This window comes from Poecilia reticulata, chromosome 21 (genome assembly GCF_904066995.2).
Source record: "Poecilia reticulata chromosome 21, P_reticulata-male-v2, whole genome shotgun sequence".
NCBI classification, from domain to species: Eukaryota; Metazoa; Chordata; class Actinopteri; order Cyprinodontiformes; family Poeciliidae; genus Poecilia; species Poecilia reticulata.
Window position 1 is genome coordinate 10,757,359 of NC_088850.1, and position 18,897 is coordinate 10,776,255.

Here is an 18,897-nt window from a genome sequence, read left to right on the forward strand (position 1 = left end):
ACATGTAGTTTCACTATTATTGCCAACCTTGGTAAAGTTGTGAAAAAACCTTTAAAAAACAGTATTCCCTTTTAAAATAGGATATTTCACACTAAGAGACATTAGTGAAACAATTTGACTACCTCTGGCAAAGTAGCACAATCATTTGTTGTTTATACTCGTCTTTTCTTGAGTTAATCAAATACTCTAGAGGTTTTTAACTCATAATCCGTGCCTTCTGTTTTATAAGATCTGCAACATTATAGACTTGTTTCTCTTCCAATTACCCAGGGAAACTTCTAAGAGTACAAGACATCAAGGACCTTTTGGGGGAATATTTTTACAGCCAGTGGCTTTTATTCACAATGCCTTAAGCAAAAATAGCAGCTGGGAGAGAAAACTTTCTCTGTTTACCTCTTTACAATCACTGAATTTTAGAGAAAATTTTTTCAATCAATCAATCAAATTTTATTTGTATAGCACATTTCAGCAGCAAGGCATTTCAAGGTGCTTTACATAATTAAAGAAAAAATAAAAACAGCATGTGACATTGAATAAACAGTAAGAAAGAGAAAGAGATTTGGGGAAAAAAAGATTAAAAAAAGATAAAAACATACTTTTTAAAATCTTCTACATAAAAATGCTTCAACCCCCAATGTGAATGGTGTATATATAGTTTATTGTTTTTAATCAGTAAACTAAAAGCAGAAAAGCAGGTTGTCATAGCAACACTGATGCATGTTCAGCTTTTTTTGCTTCCTCACCAAATGAAACTAGGTGGCTTTATGTTTTGAATCTTGTGGGGTTTTTTTTGTAATAATTATCCGTGAAGTTTACTCTCAAAGGGAGTGTTCAACATACTTTAACTCCTGTTATCCGGCGCTGTTGGATCTCATTACCCGATCATTAAACAAGGCTGCCCTCTGCTCTCTGCCACCAGCCAAACACATGAGGGAGTGAAACAACTACGTTGCTCACAGATCATTATATACAATGTTTGCTTGTGCTTAAACAGCTAATTTTTACAAAAAACATCTCTGTCGTTCACTTCAATCCTAAGTGCTTCATCTACAGCCAACATCAAAGATTATTCTGTGTTAAACATAAAAAAGAGGATGTTTTTATAGATATGTTTATCCATATTTAACTGCAAGAGATGGTTTGTTTACATGTAAAAACAAATGAAAGACTTGGGGCTACCAACATAAAGCACACAATGTTGTACACCACATAAACGTGGAACAGTGGATTAAAAACCTGCAGGCTGAGTTGAAGAGAAGAGCAAGAAAGAGACTAAGAGATTAAGTAAGGTGCTAAAGGTAAATTAAGGTAATTGTAGTAGTATTGGTACCCCACTACCAGACCAAAGGCTGGATGTTTCCAATTTTTTTTCAGAGGTTTTGTTACCACAATAGAAAATACATCTGCTTTCAGTATTTTTACATATCTTTATCAGTGGTGTCAGTCAGAGTGAAGGGTGCTGAAGTTTTATCTGAATTTTTACAGGCTGCGTTCCTTTTTCTGTCTCAACAACAAAGTTCCCCTCTGTTTGCTTTTGCCTTCGGTTTGCTGATTCAGTCATTACTTTGCACCACTCATCAATTCAACGATGTCTCTTCTCAGAGACTGAAGACAATTTCTTAACAAGAAGAAAAATGACAGCAGTGAGCATGGCCAAGGAAAAAGTCAATTTTAGTCAGATTCACATTTTCTCTGTACACCTCAGAGGTTTGAGAGTTTTGTTTTCCTTTCATTATGTTCATTTTCATGGCAACCAGGGGGCTGTTTAGTCTTTTCCAGAATGCTGTGCAGCTTCACAGACATAAATGTGAGGTTGACAACCACTGTGGCGAGATTAAATAATAATTATGGTTCATCGCCCTGCCTGCAGGCCTTCAGGGAGGAGATCGCCCCCCTCCGTCAGGATGTCCGGGTAGTCAACGAGCTTGCCACTGAGCTCACACCGCTGGACATCCAGCTGTCTTCTACTGCCTCCAGACAACTGGACCAACTCAACATGAGATGGAAGAGTCTGCAGGTATTTTAAATACTTATGTTGTTTTTTATTTTTGCAATTTTTTAAAATTGTGTCTTCGGTTTTTCCTTCTGCAGTGCATTTGAGTGTCTCCTGCTGTCTGCCTGTGTTATCTTTTTCTCTATTTCATGCTTTACAACAATTTGACTGTGTCGTTTGTGCAGCACTTTTGTCTCTGCACATCAGTGGATGTTGTTCTCGCAGCACACCAGTCACATCTCTGGTTCTCCACAAGCTTGATAGTCTTGGTCTGATCCGCTGCGGTGCCTGCTGAGCTTTCTCAGACTGGAACGTGTCTAGCCCTGAAGGGAAATCCATTTTGCTACTAGTCATCATGCGAGAAGGGAAGGGGGTTTGTTGGGAATTAGAGATTGAAATACTGCAGTTTTTTTTTTGTGAGCAATGTAAGACGTTCTTGCCGAAGTTTTAGTAAATGGGGCCTTGCATTGGGAAGAATCCCTGAGAACAGGTTAAAATGTTGTGGTGATTCCTTTGGTGTCCAGTTATGACTCTATTTTTACAGAAATTGATTTCAAAGACAGTGTTGCCCCCCAGCAGGCTCGGATTAGATAAATTAGTCAAAGATGTGGCCGAATAAATGTATCAAAGATGCAGCAAGAGCTCGGTGAAAAAGCCATCTTGGGGGGTTGGGAGGGAAGCGGTTCAAGTTATTCTGTCTAAGTGTGACTCTGCCTCAGGGGGAAAACTGTCAAGCTGGACTAAATAGTAGTAATGTGATATTTCCACACACTGCACAGGCTCCCATTAATTGTCTTTTTTTTTTTTTTTTCCATTAAAGTGATCATAAGTCACACAATGAGGCGGACAATGACAGCGTTTTTTATTGGACTGGCCCTTTTTGGTCTTGTTTTGTTTCAGCCTGCAGGAAGGCAATGGCTTCACTAATAAGCCCGGTCCGACTGCGTGGCCTGATGATTTGGTTTCATATGCAGACTGGCACCATCTGTCTCTCTGTGGTACAGTAAGCAAAAAGTCATTAGCAGCTGAAAAAAGAAAAAAACAAGAGGCATGACTACCGGCCATTTTTGTGCCCATTACCAGGATCACAGTGTGGACATCTGTGAGCTGGCTGTCATATCTGTGCAGATGTGCAAGGCTCACTATGCTGCCACTCACAGAAATGAGGCAAAGCAAACAGACCGCCATGTACAGCGGACCTCAGGTGCGCCGACTGAGATGTCAATACAAGGCTCTGACAGGAGTTTTTTATGAGTGACGCATGTGATTGAGCATGTAGCTTCACATTTTATTCCATCGATATAAAAGTTGACAGAAACATTTTGTTTTGAAGTTGTGATTGACTGTAGCAATAACAAACTTTTATTTAGTTTCTTGATAATAATCCTAATATTTTTGTAATATCCTTGAGTTGAATGTTTGTGCTTAATGTTTCTTGGTAAGCATAACCTTTAAAAACTACTTTTGTCCAAAACCTTTCTTTTGAGGTAGCATTTCTAATTGGATTGAATGGTTCTGGAGGGTCCTTATGGTTTGCAGTAGCTTGATGGAGGTTTCTAAAGATTGCTAATACTGAAGGGGCTCACAAGGCCAACCACAAATATTCATTGTTCTCTAACATCAGGATGTCCTTCCCAGTTTAATAAACTCTGCACAATTGGCTTTTATCCATAGTCGCTTCCAGCCTTGCATATTTCTAACTCAGTAATAGTTTCCCTTATTTTAGAAAGGAGATATGACCTATGTTTCCTTCTTCTAGTATCAAACTGATGTACGGGACATGAAATGTGCAATAAAAATAAATAAATAAATATATATATATAGATTAATATATATATATGCAGTTTGTTGGAAGTGATAAAAGAAGAATCCTAGATTGAGACTAGAAGGGTTTTTATGGTTTTAGAAAACAATTACTGTAATAAATTGCCATTTGTCTGTAATAAGTGTTCAGTCTCTTTTTGACCAGCCTATCGAAGTGGTTTTTTTATGACTCAATCTAATTTGGCCAGGGGGAAAAAGCACTAAAAATGATATATTTTATGTTTTCACAAATAAAATTCACAAATTAGATTTAATGTTTCTCAAACTGTTTGAAAAATAAAAATAAAAATCTCTGTTCAGTATTTTGCAATTCATTAAAGTTTGACTCAACCAACAAATTGAGCCCAAGAAGTTTAAAGTCTGAAAATAATTAAATGTCCAGAATAAATAAAAAAAAAACTTTGAAATACCCCCATTAGATTAACTCTGGGAGGCAATTAACAATCAAATAAAGTCTTTAACTTTAAAAATTATTTTTGATTGATTTTCAAGTTCTGAAAATCAAGGAAAACATGTAATAGAGTAATGATCTGTTTTTATTATTTATTTCTTCATTTTTGTTGCGACTGTCTGGAGGTTTTGCACTGTGTGATAATTCATGCTGTGCCTGTCCTGCCTTCACATAATGATTGGGGTAGTTTGTGGCCCTGGCAGAGCTCTGCTTTGCAGCTGGTCAAAGATTGTTGATCTTGACAAGCTCTCATCATGCGTAGCTGGCCATGCCATTGTCAATTTGAAGCAGCCCCGAAAGAATTGCAAGTTTGGCGAAAATGCACTGTCTTGACTGATTGATGCCTGACAACATTTTGTTTGCTTAGGTTAGCCTTCACACAGACCTACATATCTGGGTTTTTTTCCCCTGAAAGACAGCAGGAAAACTTTATTTTATGGTGTTTTGATTGCTCTGTAGTTTCTGCCCACTTGCAGACTGAGCTGGAACAAAAAGTAAGATTCTTTTTTGGTAAGAGACGAGAGCTTGTGAATCACCAGCGTGTTGCTTATTTGTGTTTCTCACTGAGCAATTTGGAATAGATTTTTTTTTATGATAAAAATGGATGGTGTATTTTAAAATTCCTGAAATATTTTAAAATTGTACAATAAATACTTTTTGTTCTTCTTCTGTTAGAGAAACATTTTTTGAGTTGGGGATTTTTTTTTTACAGAAAATCCCTTTCTTCTTTAATTGCTCTATAATTATATATACTTCACTCCAACCATGGCATAAAGTCCAGTTAACTGTAAAGTTGAGTTTTTATGGTTCCAGCTCACTGTCTATTCCTTTATGCTTCATCCTTTTAAAGGTAGCGGTGGAGGACAGACTGAAACTCCTTCAGGAAGCGCACAGGGACTTTGGCCCCTCCTCTCAGCATTTCCTCTCCAGTGAGTAAAACTACACTTTAAAGGCAGTAATAAACACTGGGTGCCTTGGGCTGTCTCATCTTTACAGACTTCCTTCTGCAATTATCTTTATTTTATGCTTTTTACAAAACCACCAATGCCACTGCTTGTAAAAACAAGAAATATTTGTGACTGATTAATTAGTGTTTAGGTCAGTGTGGGTAGGAAGTTTAAATTAAGTTTCTCTTATAAACTACTGAAAGGAAAAAGAAATGTTAACATACCAGTACGCCACATGTGTTTTCTCCATAACAACCATTTATTTCTACCTTCATGGCAGCTTGTTATGCAAAAAGCACATTTTCTCACATATTTTCTCTCCACCAATACAAGTGTAAAGATGTAAAATTTCCTCAGCTGCACTGAGACTTTAAAGGACTTTGTGCTTTGGTCAGATGCACTTGAACTCTACTGATTTGTCTTCTTGGAAAAATGTACCTAGTAAAACAGTTTCTGACAGAAAGTACTTATATGCATTAAGTTATTGAGGTCATCATTGTGGACCTTCAATTTTTTATTTATTTATTTTTCCAAATGGAATATCAATAAGTAACCAAACAAATTAGACATCAATTATCAGTGAAAATATTCACAATTGTCTTAATTAAAAGATAAACATGTAGAAGAAGGAGCTTGTGATTACTGTTTAGTACGGTATTGCTCCTGTGATGCTATGGACCATGTTAGAGTACTTAGCAACAGTAGCAGTTTGAACAGAACATTTTGTGATTGTGAGTCTAGTATAAAATAAAATAAAATACTCAAGTGATTTTTTTTTACCCTTTAAATAAATATACTTGAACTCAAAGCTGTGTGCAATAAAAAGGTGAATTTGTTTTTCTTTTCCCAGATTTACTAGTTGGCCTCTGAGACTCTCCCTCACAGTCTGCAGATCTAACACTTTACTTTTTAATAATGCAATGCTTAATGACATCTTTACTGACTCCCTCCTGTTACTCCTTCTTTCAAGTGGTCATTAGTTCTGTACAGAAAGCTGGACACAAACCTCCACAGCGGAAAGACAGATGTGGAAATATTAAACAAAGCAGCCTTTCTCTTCCTCCTCTCTCTCCTTTCTTTCTTCATTTTTCATAATCGTCCATCCATCAGAGTTCTTCGAGTTCCACCTGATACTCTTTACTGGCTGTCAGGCACGGAGACTAAATGCTCCGCGTGTGATCCAGAGCAGGTGTTCAGTCACCCCGCTGCGTCACCGCCAGACACAAATTTACTGAGCAAGTGCTGCTGAGAGCTCAGCAAAGTAGACCAGACAAAATACCAGCCGTCTTTCATCTTCGTGACACTGTGACACTATCTCCTCCATCACACATTCGCTCTCATTACACTAGTAGCTTAATATTCCCTCGGGGATCAATAAAGTACCGCGTTCTTATCGTGCTCTATTCATCTCGTATATCTCCCAATCTTGCTTAATCTCTTTCTCTTACCGTCTTTTCATCTCTCTATCTGAGAGTGAAGCTGTGTCGCGGAGGAGGGAAAGTGGTATGGCGATAAATCACACCAAATTTCTCCTGCTTATTGCTCCAGAGGAGAACTTCTCGAGCGCTGCTGTTTAACCGGATTTAGCACCGCAACAGATATTAAAATGTGTTTCTGCATCATTATGATAATGTGGAGCTTATTTAAAGTCAGGCTTCAACACTGAAATGATTACTATAGAGTGTGCGGTGTTTACTAGGATGGTTTTTCAATTTGAGCTGCTTCTTGAATTTAATCTCCTCGTCTTTTTTTAATTTTTCTTTTCTTTGCAGCATCTGTACAGCTCCCCTGGCAACGTGCAGTCTCTCAGAACAAGGTTCCCTACTACATCAAGTATGTATGAAAAAATTAATTCAGTGCATGTTTAAAATATATTCATGTCCCAGTAAAATATGAAGTGGTAACTCTCATTACTCATCAGCTCGGGCATTTTCTAGAGATGCAGAAATTTGTTGCTATTCAGTTTTATTTCAGAGACAAGACACTGTGCTTTTTTTCAAGCAAAGATAAAGTTATGACATTTGACATTTTAAAATATGTTTGGCAGCTTATGTTGGCAATTAGCATTAACAACTGTCTTATATTGTCTTGAAGATTTTTGACTGTTATGTTGGAGATTGATACAGGAGTAAAACGTTCTTGCTTTTTTACCACAACAATCAGAGTATTCGCTAAGCTCTTACATTAATAAGTAATAATTTAAGAATGCCACTGAAAATTGCCATTTTGAAGTCTGATTGTGCTCGTTTCATCCCTGATGATCGCTTCTCTGATGGGCTTTCAAACCAGTTTGCTACAATAAATTATGGGCCCTGATAAAACCGTGACTCGGATGCTCAAATCCACACTTCCACAGAACGATGAATGAGGAGAGTATAAAAGATTCCCTGACATTATCTGGTGTTAAAATAGGTACAAAAACCCCCAATCCAGCCACACATTGAAGCATGATTGGTACAAAGTGTCATGTAAAAAATGACTCCTTTTCCTACCAGGAAAAGACAAAGAAAGTAGGAAGTTTTGATGGGGCAACCATGTTCTTAGCATGACACATGCACATATTTTATTTTTCTTGTAGTTAGGGACTTTTTATTCAGGAAAATGCTCCTGGATATGTTAAAGTTCAGATGTTTCACCTGAACATTCCTGATTCACTTTAAAAAAATATGCCTCCTTCATAATAATTGTATTTTACAACAGGTTTTTTAAGTGTAACAATGACTCTAATGCCTCCAGGTTAATATTTTGCTCCCCATCACAATCTTTGCCATTCCAAACAAATCTTGCATTTCTGCTCAAATGGGTGCAGATACTCTCTCACAGGTGCAGCTCTTTCTGCTCCTCTGCAAATGTCGGGCTTAAAGATGTTGAAGTTTCATTATCTGGGGATAGGACTTGTGCCAGTGAACTACTTTACAACTGAATCTGAACTCTACATGATTTTTGGCTGACTCGAAGAGAAAACTTCATATCAGAGTTTTAGATATCTGCTTTAAACCACAGCTTACATGTTGTACTACCTTTCAGAAAAGCTTCAGCAATCAGAAGATGCTGGAGTGATGCAAAACGTTTTATAAGACTGATACTTTTATTTAAAATTCCAAGGCATATAACAGACACATTGCTAGATTCTTTGTAGATCAGAAAATGATTTTCCTCCTTAGGAATGTAGGATTTCCCCCCCACCCCCATTCAGAAACTTAAAAACAGGATAGAGTCCTAAAAATTGGCTGACACCTGCTTGTGCTTGTGTCTGCAGCAGCTTGACGCTGGAGGCGATGAGAGATTAAAGCCCGACAGGGCTCGCAGGACCAGTTCATACGTTTGGAACAAAAAACAAAACCGAGAAAAAAACAACTGCCTGTGATCACAGATGCGCCCAGCCAGTGAACCTACATCTGTCACACTGACAGAACACGTGTGCACAAACAAAACACGTGTGGGCAACGCAGTTCAAGCAAAACAAAACCTTGCATACAAAGGCACATGGAGCAGTGATGCAAACGCTCATGCTTGGTTAGATAAACATGAAGATGCAGATGAACTCCAGCTGTAGTAAGGCTTCAAGTCAGTAAACAGACACCCACAGTGAGACAGGAGCACGGCACCTTACAGTGCGCCCCGTTAGTATTCAGATCCCAAAAGCCATGCATGAAATGACACACGGTTTTCTGCATTTAAAAGAAATGGCATTCTAGAAAGAATCCAGTTGTCGTTTTTTTGATACCCTTAAAAACTAAGTGCCTACAGATGTTGCCTAATTAGTAAATGGCCTCAGTATAAATGCAACTTTTTATTAGGGTCTCAGAGAGTAATAGGCCCTGTGCACACAGAGACAATCATGGTATATTTTTGGAAATGATTAAGAAAAAATGTGTCCACGCGACATTTTGCAGCACCACAGAAAATGGTGTAATAGGTATGCCAGGCTGTAACATTGTAACCAAACAGTGCCGTGTTTATTTGTGAGAGTGAAGTGCATGCGCGAAGGAGAGAGATTATGCTACGTCATTGTTTAAAAAAAAAAAAAAAAAACGCAACTTGCATGGTCACACAAAAACATAAAACTAGCATTTTAACATGTGTCCACCCTTGAACTCCTTTTTCAAAAGTTATGGTTTCTCGTCCCTCAAGATGCTGAGTCCATGCAGATGCACAACCTAAACGACAGAATTTTTACGGACACACCTAAAATCATTTCCTTATAGAGGCCAACATGGGTCATATACTGAAATCTCAAACAAGAAGTCGGTCGTTTTCTTAGCATGAGTTCTTTTAGTTTTCCCACGATTTATACAGGGGAAGAATGCAATTTTGTGACTTTATTGGCCTAAATGAAAACTCTTCTGTAATGTGGAAAACATACTGTTGTTACAGTGTAAAATGTTGGTGGCAACATCTTGCGGTGGGGAAGCTGGTCAGAGATAATGAGACATATTTGGACCTAAATACAGGTCAATCTTGTAAGAAAACATGTTGGAGACTGCAGATGATTTCAAACAGTGGTTGAGATTCACCTTACAGTAGAACAATGACCTTATCCATGCAGCCAGTCACACTGGAATAGTTGAGATCAAAGCATTGTCATTTCAGCCTGATCTGAGGGAACTTGAACTCTTTGGAAAAGAATATTGGACAGAAGTTTCAGTCTGTGGATGTTCAAAGCTGGCTGAGACAGACCCTAAAATGCTTGCAGCTGTAGCTGCAGCAAAGGGTGGTTCTACGCAGGAGGTCTGAACACAAAAGCACAAGAGACTTTACAGATTTTTATTTGTGAAGCATCTTGAAAACCCTGTGCTTCTTTGTTTCCTAATTACGCACTGCTTTGTATTGGCCCGTCTGATAAAGTCCCAACAAAATACTTTGAAGTTTATGGTTGTAGTGTGACAAAACATGTGGAAGAGTTCAAAAGGCACTCGGAAACCCAATTTCTCCTATTGCAACAAACATGTAGATTGCTTTCGGTGTAATTTCCTTCTCCTTCACGCGCAGAACATGAAAGCCAGCACTCGGTTTTGAAAACCCACTTAATTAGCTGCCTGCGCTGAACTCTGAATCCATCCCCAGGACTAATCACAGACCGCTTTCAGTGCTGAGGCATTCTCAGGATTCTCACATCACTGTTTGACACATTCATTTCCCCCCACACTCCTCCTCCTATCCTCTTTCCCGATGTGCACCTTTTCTTCTGTGCGACAAAGGCCCCCCTGATTAAAATTACCCTTATTTTTGCCTCCCTGTGGTGTAGAGTTCAAATGATGAGATGAAATCAGATGTTACTCTCTGAATAACTTGAGTGCAATGCCATCTCACACATTCCTTTAGTGTGGTTAGCTGAACTTTTAATCGGAAAATTACTCTGTCAGAGCTCTAAGTTCGGTGGCAAAATGAAGCTGTGATACAGGAGCAAAGAAAAAAGTACAAAAAAGGAGCAGGGGTGAAGAGATGTCGGCTAGAGAAAAAGGCACAAGACATCAGGTGGAGAACGAAGGCACTTATCACCTGTCACTGAGTCCTTCTGATAAGCACTGGGAGGAGCTGTCACTGAAGGAAAAAGAATAGTCCCGAAATCTTCCCCTGGCTCACTGCAATCCTTCACTAATTTCATTTCTTTGGATTTCCAGACACGTGTGGAGTCATTCATCTGCCCACTCATGATTATTCATGTCCCCTCTCTGAGCGTGTGACAATGACAAAACTCCCACCAGCCAAGTTACTGTTCTGCCACTGTTTCAGATTGGTGCTTTGATCTCTGAAGGCACAAAGAATGCGGATGCTTTCCTGGAAGGCTTTCTTTCGTTTACATTCCCTCTTTCCCAGAGGGAAATGCGCGAGTGCAAAACTGGAATAGCGGGACGTATATTGTTAGTTATGGAACAGCAGGGATGAAATTAGTAATGAAAATCACTTTAACCTTTAATGAAACTGCAGCGAGGGATGGGGAAGTCGCACATAAAATGTCAAAGGGAAAAAGCAATTATTCTTAATAAGTTGAATTGTCACAGCAGGCGATCTGTTAGTCTGAGAGGGTCACTTTTGTCAAATTGCTTTGACTGCTTTCCCCGTCCAGCCAGACAGAAACCTTATAAAATTCTAGAGTTAAAGGTTATTTCTTCCCCACCCTGCAGTCTGGTGGATACGTATGTGTCATCCTGCCCAGCTTGTTTTCCCAAAGCAATAAAAACAGAAACAGCAGGAAATTAAGGTAACACATTCCCAAAAAGAGAATGAAGTCACAGGCATGAAGAAAATAGACTTCAGCCAGGTAAGAGGGGAGGACAGACACCATGTGCTGCATTTGTGTCTGCGGCTTTCCACTAGACGGGGATTAGAGGTAAAAGCTTTGGATATATTGCAATTTAGAAGACAGATTTATCACTTCCAAGTTAACAAAAGCCTGTGATCACAGATGTTTCAATCCAGTGAAGCTGTCAGGATTGTTTTTTTTAACTTCAGGACAACTGGTTTCGGAGTTGTGTGTTGGTGTGGCTCAAAAAAGGGAAGACGGAAAACTGCCTGGGAAGAAATGTCTTCTTCAAAGTTAGTTTGAGTGTGCTTGAATTGTTGTGTAAAAGAAGAAAGAAGAGGCTTTTTAAATTGTCACAAAGTCGCCAAAATGAAGCCAGATCAACTTTGATGCACCTTAATGCCTCAAGTCTCTGGATTTGTACTTCAGAAGCAGCCTTGTTAAACCTTCCTGTCAGTCAGCTCTGGGTCAGTTTGCCCTTTTGATGATTTGGGAACATTAATAAATTGCTCTGCATTGGCAGATGTTTCTATTCCATATTGCAGATGGTGAAAATTACCAACTTTTGACTTTTAATACCATTTACCTGTGCAGTAGGGTCTGCCTTTTGAGTTTCTGAACAGCCAGTCAGCTGTCATGGCAGGTCAAGTAACAAATCATTGGATTTCTGTCAGCAGCTGATTTCATGGTGCATTTCTGATATATTAAGGCTAATAAGTTAGCCTTAATGCCTTCAACTGTAGTTTAAGATCAACATGAACACAACTCCTAATCATGGAAAACTGATACTGACCATTTAAATGTTGCACATCATTTACATTTTGATGTTTAAAAGGCTTCCAGACCATAATATCTGATTTTGCTCACTGCTCTTTAAGTTTCCTCTTTTAGATGCGTTTGGGTCCTGTGATCCTAAATTAAGCAGCTTGTGAGATAGCTTTTTTTTTTTTCCAGTCAAAACTACAAACATAATTTGACAGTCGGCGCTGCAGAAAGGGCAGGTGTTTCAATAAAATGGTTAGCAATTTGTTTGCTCTCATTATGACTTTTACGTGCTGTGTAAATGGATGTTGGATGTTTTTGTTTGAGGAAATTGTTTGCAACTGTTAAACGTTTTCTAAAAATAACTTTGGGCCGGTTTTTGTGTGAATAGCGGGTAATCTTTCCCACAGTTCTTGCATTTGTGTGGAGCGAACGGTAACAAATCTCCTTCGCCGCATTCATTTAGGCCTATTGACAGTTTAGGCAAACTCTCCGTTAGCCAACAGTGAGGGGCGAGCCGCGCATTAGCGATGGCTGCTCATTTGTGAAAAAGGTTATCAGTCTGCGCAGCTGCTGAATAGTGATGAACATCTGTGTGCTTGGAGAGATTATGCCATCCACTGCAGCGGTTCGACTTTACTTCCTGCTGACAGTCAGCACAGAGCGAGCCATTGCGGAATCCACAGGGGATCTTCTGCGTTTCAAAAACTGTCTTGCAGAAAACTTCTCCAAACATTCTGCATGGATCTGAGCGCGTCTCCCGACAGTCGGGTGCTTTCTTAAAAAAATAAAAAATAGGTGTGCACACACAAACACAGGAGATTTGCATCACAGCCTGCACACCTCAAATAGATGCACTTCACTTGCATTTGCAACTTGAGTCTGATTTTTTTTTTTTTTTTTTTTTTGCGGTTTTATGCATGTCAAGGCAGCTGAGTTTGATCGACTTTGACGTGCATCATATTTTATTTATTTATGCAGTGTTGATCTTCTTGTGCTTTTTTTCCCCCCCTTTCTTTTTGTTTGTTTGGGACTGAAGTGGAGAAGTGAATAGGGACTCAGGACTTGTTCTCCTTATTTCTGTGTCCTGTGGTGTTTTAAAAAGACGCCCTGTGGTGATGAGAGTGATTCACTCTGTGGGATTTGGGAGTGTTTGTGTGTTGTTGTGTTGTTCAGTACTTTATGTTTTCTATATCGGATTCGGAAACAGCTCTCTAGTCCCTGGCCCCGATTTAGAGACTATAGAAAGAAAGTTTACAATAAAACTGTCACCAGTGTGGAAAAAATCTAAATTATGATGCACAGTGTGTGTTGAAAGGCCATGTTCCCATTAGTTTATGTAAGGATTCTTTCATCGAAGCTTTGATTTGCCAACTTTGATTTTACCCTAATTTCATCTACTTTTAGTAGAAGATCCAAGCATTTGAACTATTTTGTAGTCGTTCTGACCCTGATTGGACATTAAATATTTACATTGAGAACAAGGTTGACTAATATTTTAAAGCAAAGACAAAATAGTTACAAAGTTTAGCATCCTAGATTGCCAATTAACTTTGCTAGCATAGCAGTTTCTATGCATATATATATATATATATATATATATATATATATATATATATATATATATATATGTACATGGACTTTAACTACTTAATACCCACAGCCGTACTTTACGTTTCAGTGACGGAGATGCTAAACAATACTGAGGATGTTAACAACACTGTGAATATTAAAAGAAGGAAAACGGTCACGAAAATGTGGACTAATCAGTATCGATAAAATTTTTTAGCAATAATATGGCAAATTAATCTTTTCTTCACCTATAATCCCTACCTTAATTCTGGATTTTCCAAAAAGTTGCCAGCAGAGTGTGTTGACCATTTTGAGTCAATTTAGCTAAATGTTGATTAGTTATAGGCAATTTATTGGTGCTGCTTTTCGGTTTTGCCTTGTTTTTTATCAGCTGGTATCCCAGAAGAATCTCTGTTCATCTTTGCAGTTTTATTTTTTTTTCACTTTGTGTTTGTGACATTTTTGTTCTTCAGTCTAAACGTTTTCTCTTGGTGTCATATTTTTCAGTCACCAGACACAGACGACCTGCTGGGATCATCCAAAGATGACGGAGCTCTACCAATCTCTAGGTACAAAACACACGTGCATAAGGGATTCATGCGACTTCAGGTGTTTATCAGAATCCTGCGAGGTTAAGGAGAGTTTAATTAATGAAAAAAATTGCAATTATTTTTTGTCATTATTAAAATGATGATTATTTAACATAATGACCTGTTCAATTTGGTAATTGTTGTACTTTTGCACCTAACATATAAACTCTCATAGTTGGATATGGGCAAGTGAATTACTTAAATACAATTTGTTTACATTTTTTCTTTAAATAAATCGTTTGGGGCCAGAAAACCTGAAACTAAACTATAAAGCAGATTTATTGCAAAGTCCTTAATCTCAAGTGCAATATATATGTTTTACTTCTAAGTGGTATAAAGCTGAGATTTACTCGTCTAGATCGGCATCTGCAGGCTTTATGATGTATAAAACCTCTTTAACTATTTACCTCCTAAATTACATTTGTCTGGAGACAAAACCGACCCTCTCAAGCTGTGCTTTCAAATGAAGCAACACTGAACTGCAAAGTTAATATTCTTTTAAAATAAATAACAGACAAAGGATGTAATAGATTTATTTTGTTCCTTATTCATGTTGCGATGACTTACCTTCTAAATTCTAAAATGTATGAAAAATACATGTTTTGGTTTTTTTTTTTTCATCAACCTTTCAAATGCAATAACTTATTACATTTATGATTGCTGTTTGTGAAAGACACAAGAGTAGGATAGATAGAATAATCAATTATTGGTTTTTGTGTCATACTAGTATGTTTAAGGACTTTGTAGCCAGTGATGCTGATAAAATGCAGATAAGCTGTACATTTGTTTATTGTAAATTTCATGTCATGCTGGGAAATTATTCCAGCTGTTTGCATAAGTCCATGTAGGTTCCTGTCTAATGCATGTAGCTTCAGAACAGTCTTACCTTAGTAAGAGTGACAGATGATTTGTTTCCACACCAAAACTGTCTTGAGCTTTTTGCCCTAATTCCTGCAATGCAAGAGTAGGAGTTCATATTTGCACATCTTTAAGCATAATGTACTTATGCAAATAATGAACTAGGACCTTAAAGTCCAGCCTCTTTACAAAAGAAATGAAAAGTAAGCAAACATAATACGTACAACATAAACTTGAAGTCTTTATTTTTAAACAAAGTACTGTAAACGTTGAGTTAACTTTTTGTTGATGGCTATAAATTCATTTCATTTGTAAGAAAAACGTAGAAAGAAATCAACAGGACTTTAGGTTTTAAAGAAGGATACCAAAACAGAAAATACACAGTGAAAGAAATCCAACCTTCTCAGATTGGGTTTCACATAATACTTAAGACTAGTCCTGGTTTTGACTATTTGCTCACATGGCAGACAAAAATATCTTCAACATTGGAGTGAGTTACAAAGAGTGCTTAGAAATACCTGAACTGCAAACCAAAAGGCTCTCAGCATCTTTAAGGAGCGTTAACGAGCAGGAATATCTCCTTCAGGAAAGTAGCTCTGCATTTTGACTTGGTAAAATATTATACTTCAAGATTTAAGGAAAACAAGTACTGTAGGGGATTTAATTGCTTTTAACTTGCTTCATAAATTAGGAAATTGGCCCAGAAGAGTGTAAACATTGCATTTAACTTAGCAAACATCTGGGTTTCACATTTAACTTTAGACAGTTGCTGATAGCTTGCCTCCTATGCACTCACTGTCAATATACTAATGGATGTTTGAGTCCCTGTGGGAGGGCCAATACAACTGTTCATTAATGAGCAGCCTGATTGGTAATAACCTCGGAAACTTTGGGAGCATTTTCTGTAGGGCAGCAACTCAACAAATAGCTCCGTCCATCCTTGGGGATGGAAACTGACCGACCTAATTACACACATCGTACATTAGCGCCGTTTTGGTCTTGGTTCCTTCTGCAGACGAGTCAGATTTGAGTGAAGACATGGATCCTGCTTGTGATGCCCTGCAGGCAGCTTTGTGTTGCTCTGTGTTTTTTCTGATCTCCTCACGTTGGTTTTATTTCCCCCCCATTGTCGATTCACCTTTCATCTTCCTGTCTTTTCCCCTCTGCCTGCAGCGGACTTGAATAATGTGAGATTCTCAGCGTACCGGACAGCCATGAAGATTCGCAGACTACAAAAGGCTCTTTGCTGTGAGTAAGACGCACACATCCTCACCTTAATGTCCACAGCCAGAGTCTGCTCTTTCTGAATTTTTTTTTTCTTCCTCTTTTGGGAAAAGGTAATGATTTGAAACTTTGCCAGGTGCTGTGTCAGTGCAGCATAGGTGCCAGGCATACCTTGGCTCTAAATTACCTTTTGCTGCATGAATATATTTATATATTTATACGTGTGTCTGTGGGTGGGGGATCTTGTCGACACAGCCACAGCTGTTCCTGGTGTTAAGCTTGTTGAATACAGCCTCATTTAGTGTGCACAGGTAGATTTTTTTTTCTTTTTCCATAATGTTAGAGCTCATATTTTCTTTGTAATGGAAGCTTTGATTAAGGCGGCTATTACATACAGTCCCATGTGGCTCTCACACCTACCTACCTACACGCACACACGCAGACATAAACACACACACGCAGCCGTTGCATGCAGATTTTCTCCTCTGAGGTTTCGCCCAGCATGGCAGCAGCTACTTGAAATCAGCACAGTGTAATAATGGTGACAAATGATGACTATTATCCAGATGTTGACATTATTATTTCAATAGAGCACTATTAGAGGGGCCTTCTCATTTACATCCCGCTGTTTGTTGCATGTTTGAGAGTGAGTGTGAACGCAGAAAACATCTAAAAATGTCACAAATGCACCCATGGTTTACTGTTTCTGTGGCTTGTTGCTGTTTTTTAATCAGTTCTAATGATTCAGGTGTTTTTTGTTTGCTGTCTTTGATTGCTTCTCTAATCTAATAGTTTTGCAATAAGAGTAAATCAGTTTGACTCATTTTGATGCAGGCTTCTGCGGTTCATTAGATTAGAGCTAACACTCTGAGGTGGAGTGAAAAAAGCCTTTACTGCAGAAGGATCACCAACTGCGTGTTTGTAAGCTAGAGTCGTGTAAAAAAAATGGCAAACATTTATATTTTAAACAAATACGAATAAATGGTTAATTTGGGGAAAAAATTGACTGATTTATAACATACTTATAACGTATAACAATGAGGCACTCAGGTAAAAATGTTTCAAAAAATTTTGTGCAAAACAATGACTTTTTTTTTTATTGGTTGCCAAACAATCAAAACTAAATCAGAATTTGAGTTTTCTCCGAAGATGATTAGCCCTGCTGGTCATGTTTCTTATTCATACTCCTGCAGATAAACTGTTACTAGACAGTTATTAAGGCAATAAAAGAGTCCATGCCTGACAAAAAATAAGACTTTCTGTTAACTTTATGATCTAGTAGACAAGATTCCTACCCAATCTGGAAAAATATGTCCATTTATCCATTAGCAATAAATTGAGATATCTGTTAAGTTGAGCTTGAAAAAATTTCACATTTTGTAAAATCATTGGACTGCTCAGAAACCCGAGTAGACGGGGTTGCCCTCAACTTGAACCTAAAGTTTTTTGTAACTCTGCTAATTTGCTGTCTGACTCACCAAGATAAATAAGATATAACATGTTAATTAACAAACTTGAAACCTAATGGGCAGAGAGAGCCCAGCTGTTCTTTCATTTCGGTCTTTATGTGAATCGGACCGACTGGCAGGTCTTGTTTGATGCAGAGCAGATGGATAAACTTAAAGTGTGGTATTGATTAAGTCATTTACTTCTTGGCAAAAAAGGAAGAAATACACAATGACCAAAATAATGGTGTTCCTCTGATTTATCCCCCTTTAGTGCAGTTTCTTCAGTTATTAGAAGCAGAAATGACCCGCTACTAATAGTAGAGTTTCTGTGCAGCCGTCCATCTGAACTCAAGAATTTCCAACAGATTGCTAATGTTTCCTAATCTAGGTTGTTGTTCAGGGAAAAACAGGGCAACTTTGCTCTAAAAGTCCCTATCCTTTCTTAAAAGAAGCAGCCTGAATGAACAACATGCATGTCTAAAAGCAATGTCTTTTAAGTTCTTCTTTACATCTTTTTTGTTGTTCTGACTTCATTTTTAAACAATTTGCTGATCTTGAAAATAGCCTAGTTTGAGTCTTTGCCCTTCAGTGAATACCTTCACAGGGTTTTGCTGTTGTTTAGTTATGGTGCAGATAATTATCACATATTTTTGATTAGATTTCTTCAGGCAACTCTAATTTTGTTACAATTTTGGTGCAGGTGTGAGATCATGCAGCTGTTTGGATTTAGTGCTCTGCCTGTTAGATGTTCTCTTTGCCCTTTCTTACTTATAAACCCCAAATTGAGAAGGAGAATATCATAGAACTGTGAGATATTGATTTAACAATAATGGCCTTATTTTTGTCTGTGACGAAGGAGCCAACAAATTAAATTAAAAGGCTGACCGCTACATTAACTGCCTATGCTTTAGATTCCTTTCATATTAATACATTGCTCTGATTTATCTGCTCCCTGTCGTTTTGCTCTACTTAAGCTGAAAC

At 38.0% G+C, this 18,897-nt stretch overlaps 1 protein-coding gene across 14 annotated transcripts in view; it reads left to right on the forward strand.

Annotated features, from left to right (window-relative positions):
* Positions 1-18,897, forward strand: part of utrn (utrophin) — a 184,098-nt gene that overhangs the window by 125,068 nt on the left and 40,133 nt on the right. For all 14 annotated transcript variants that reach the window (XM_008397714.3, XM_081602376.1, XM_008397715.3 and 11 more), the window contains 5 exons: positions 1,871-2,017; positions 5,119-5,197; positions 6,988-7,048; positions 14,304-14,365; positions 16,418-16,492. In XM_008397714.3, coding sequence (XP_008395936.2) covers positions 1,871-2,017; positions 5,119-5,197; positions 6,988-7,048; positions 14,304-14,365; positions 16,418-16,492 — 424 coding nt within the window. The remainder of the gene's footprint in view (positions 1-1,870; positions 2,018-5,118; positions 5,198-6,987; positions 7,049-14,303; positions 14,366-16,417; positions 16,493-18,897) is intronic.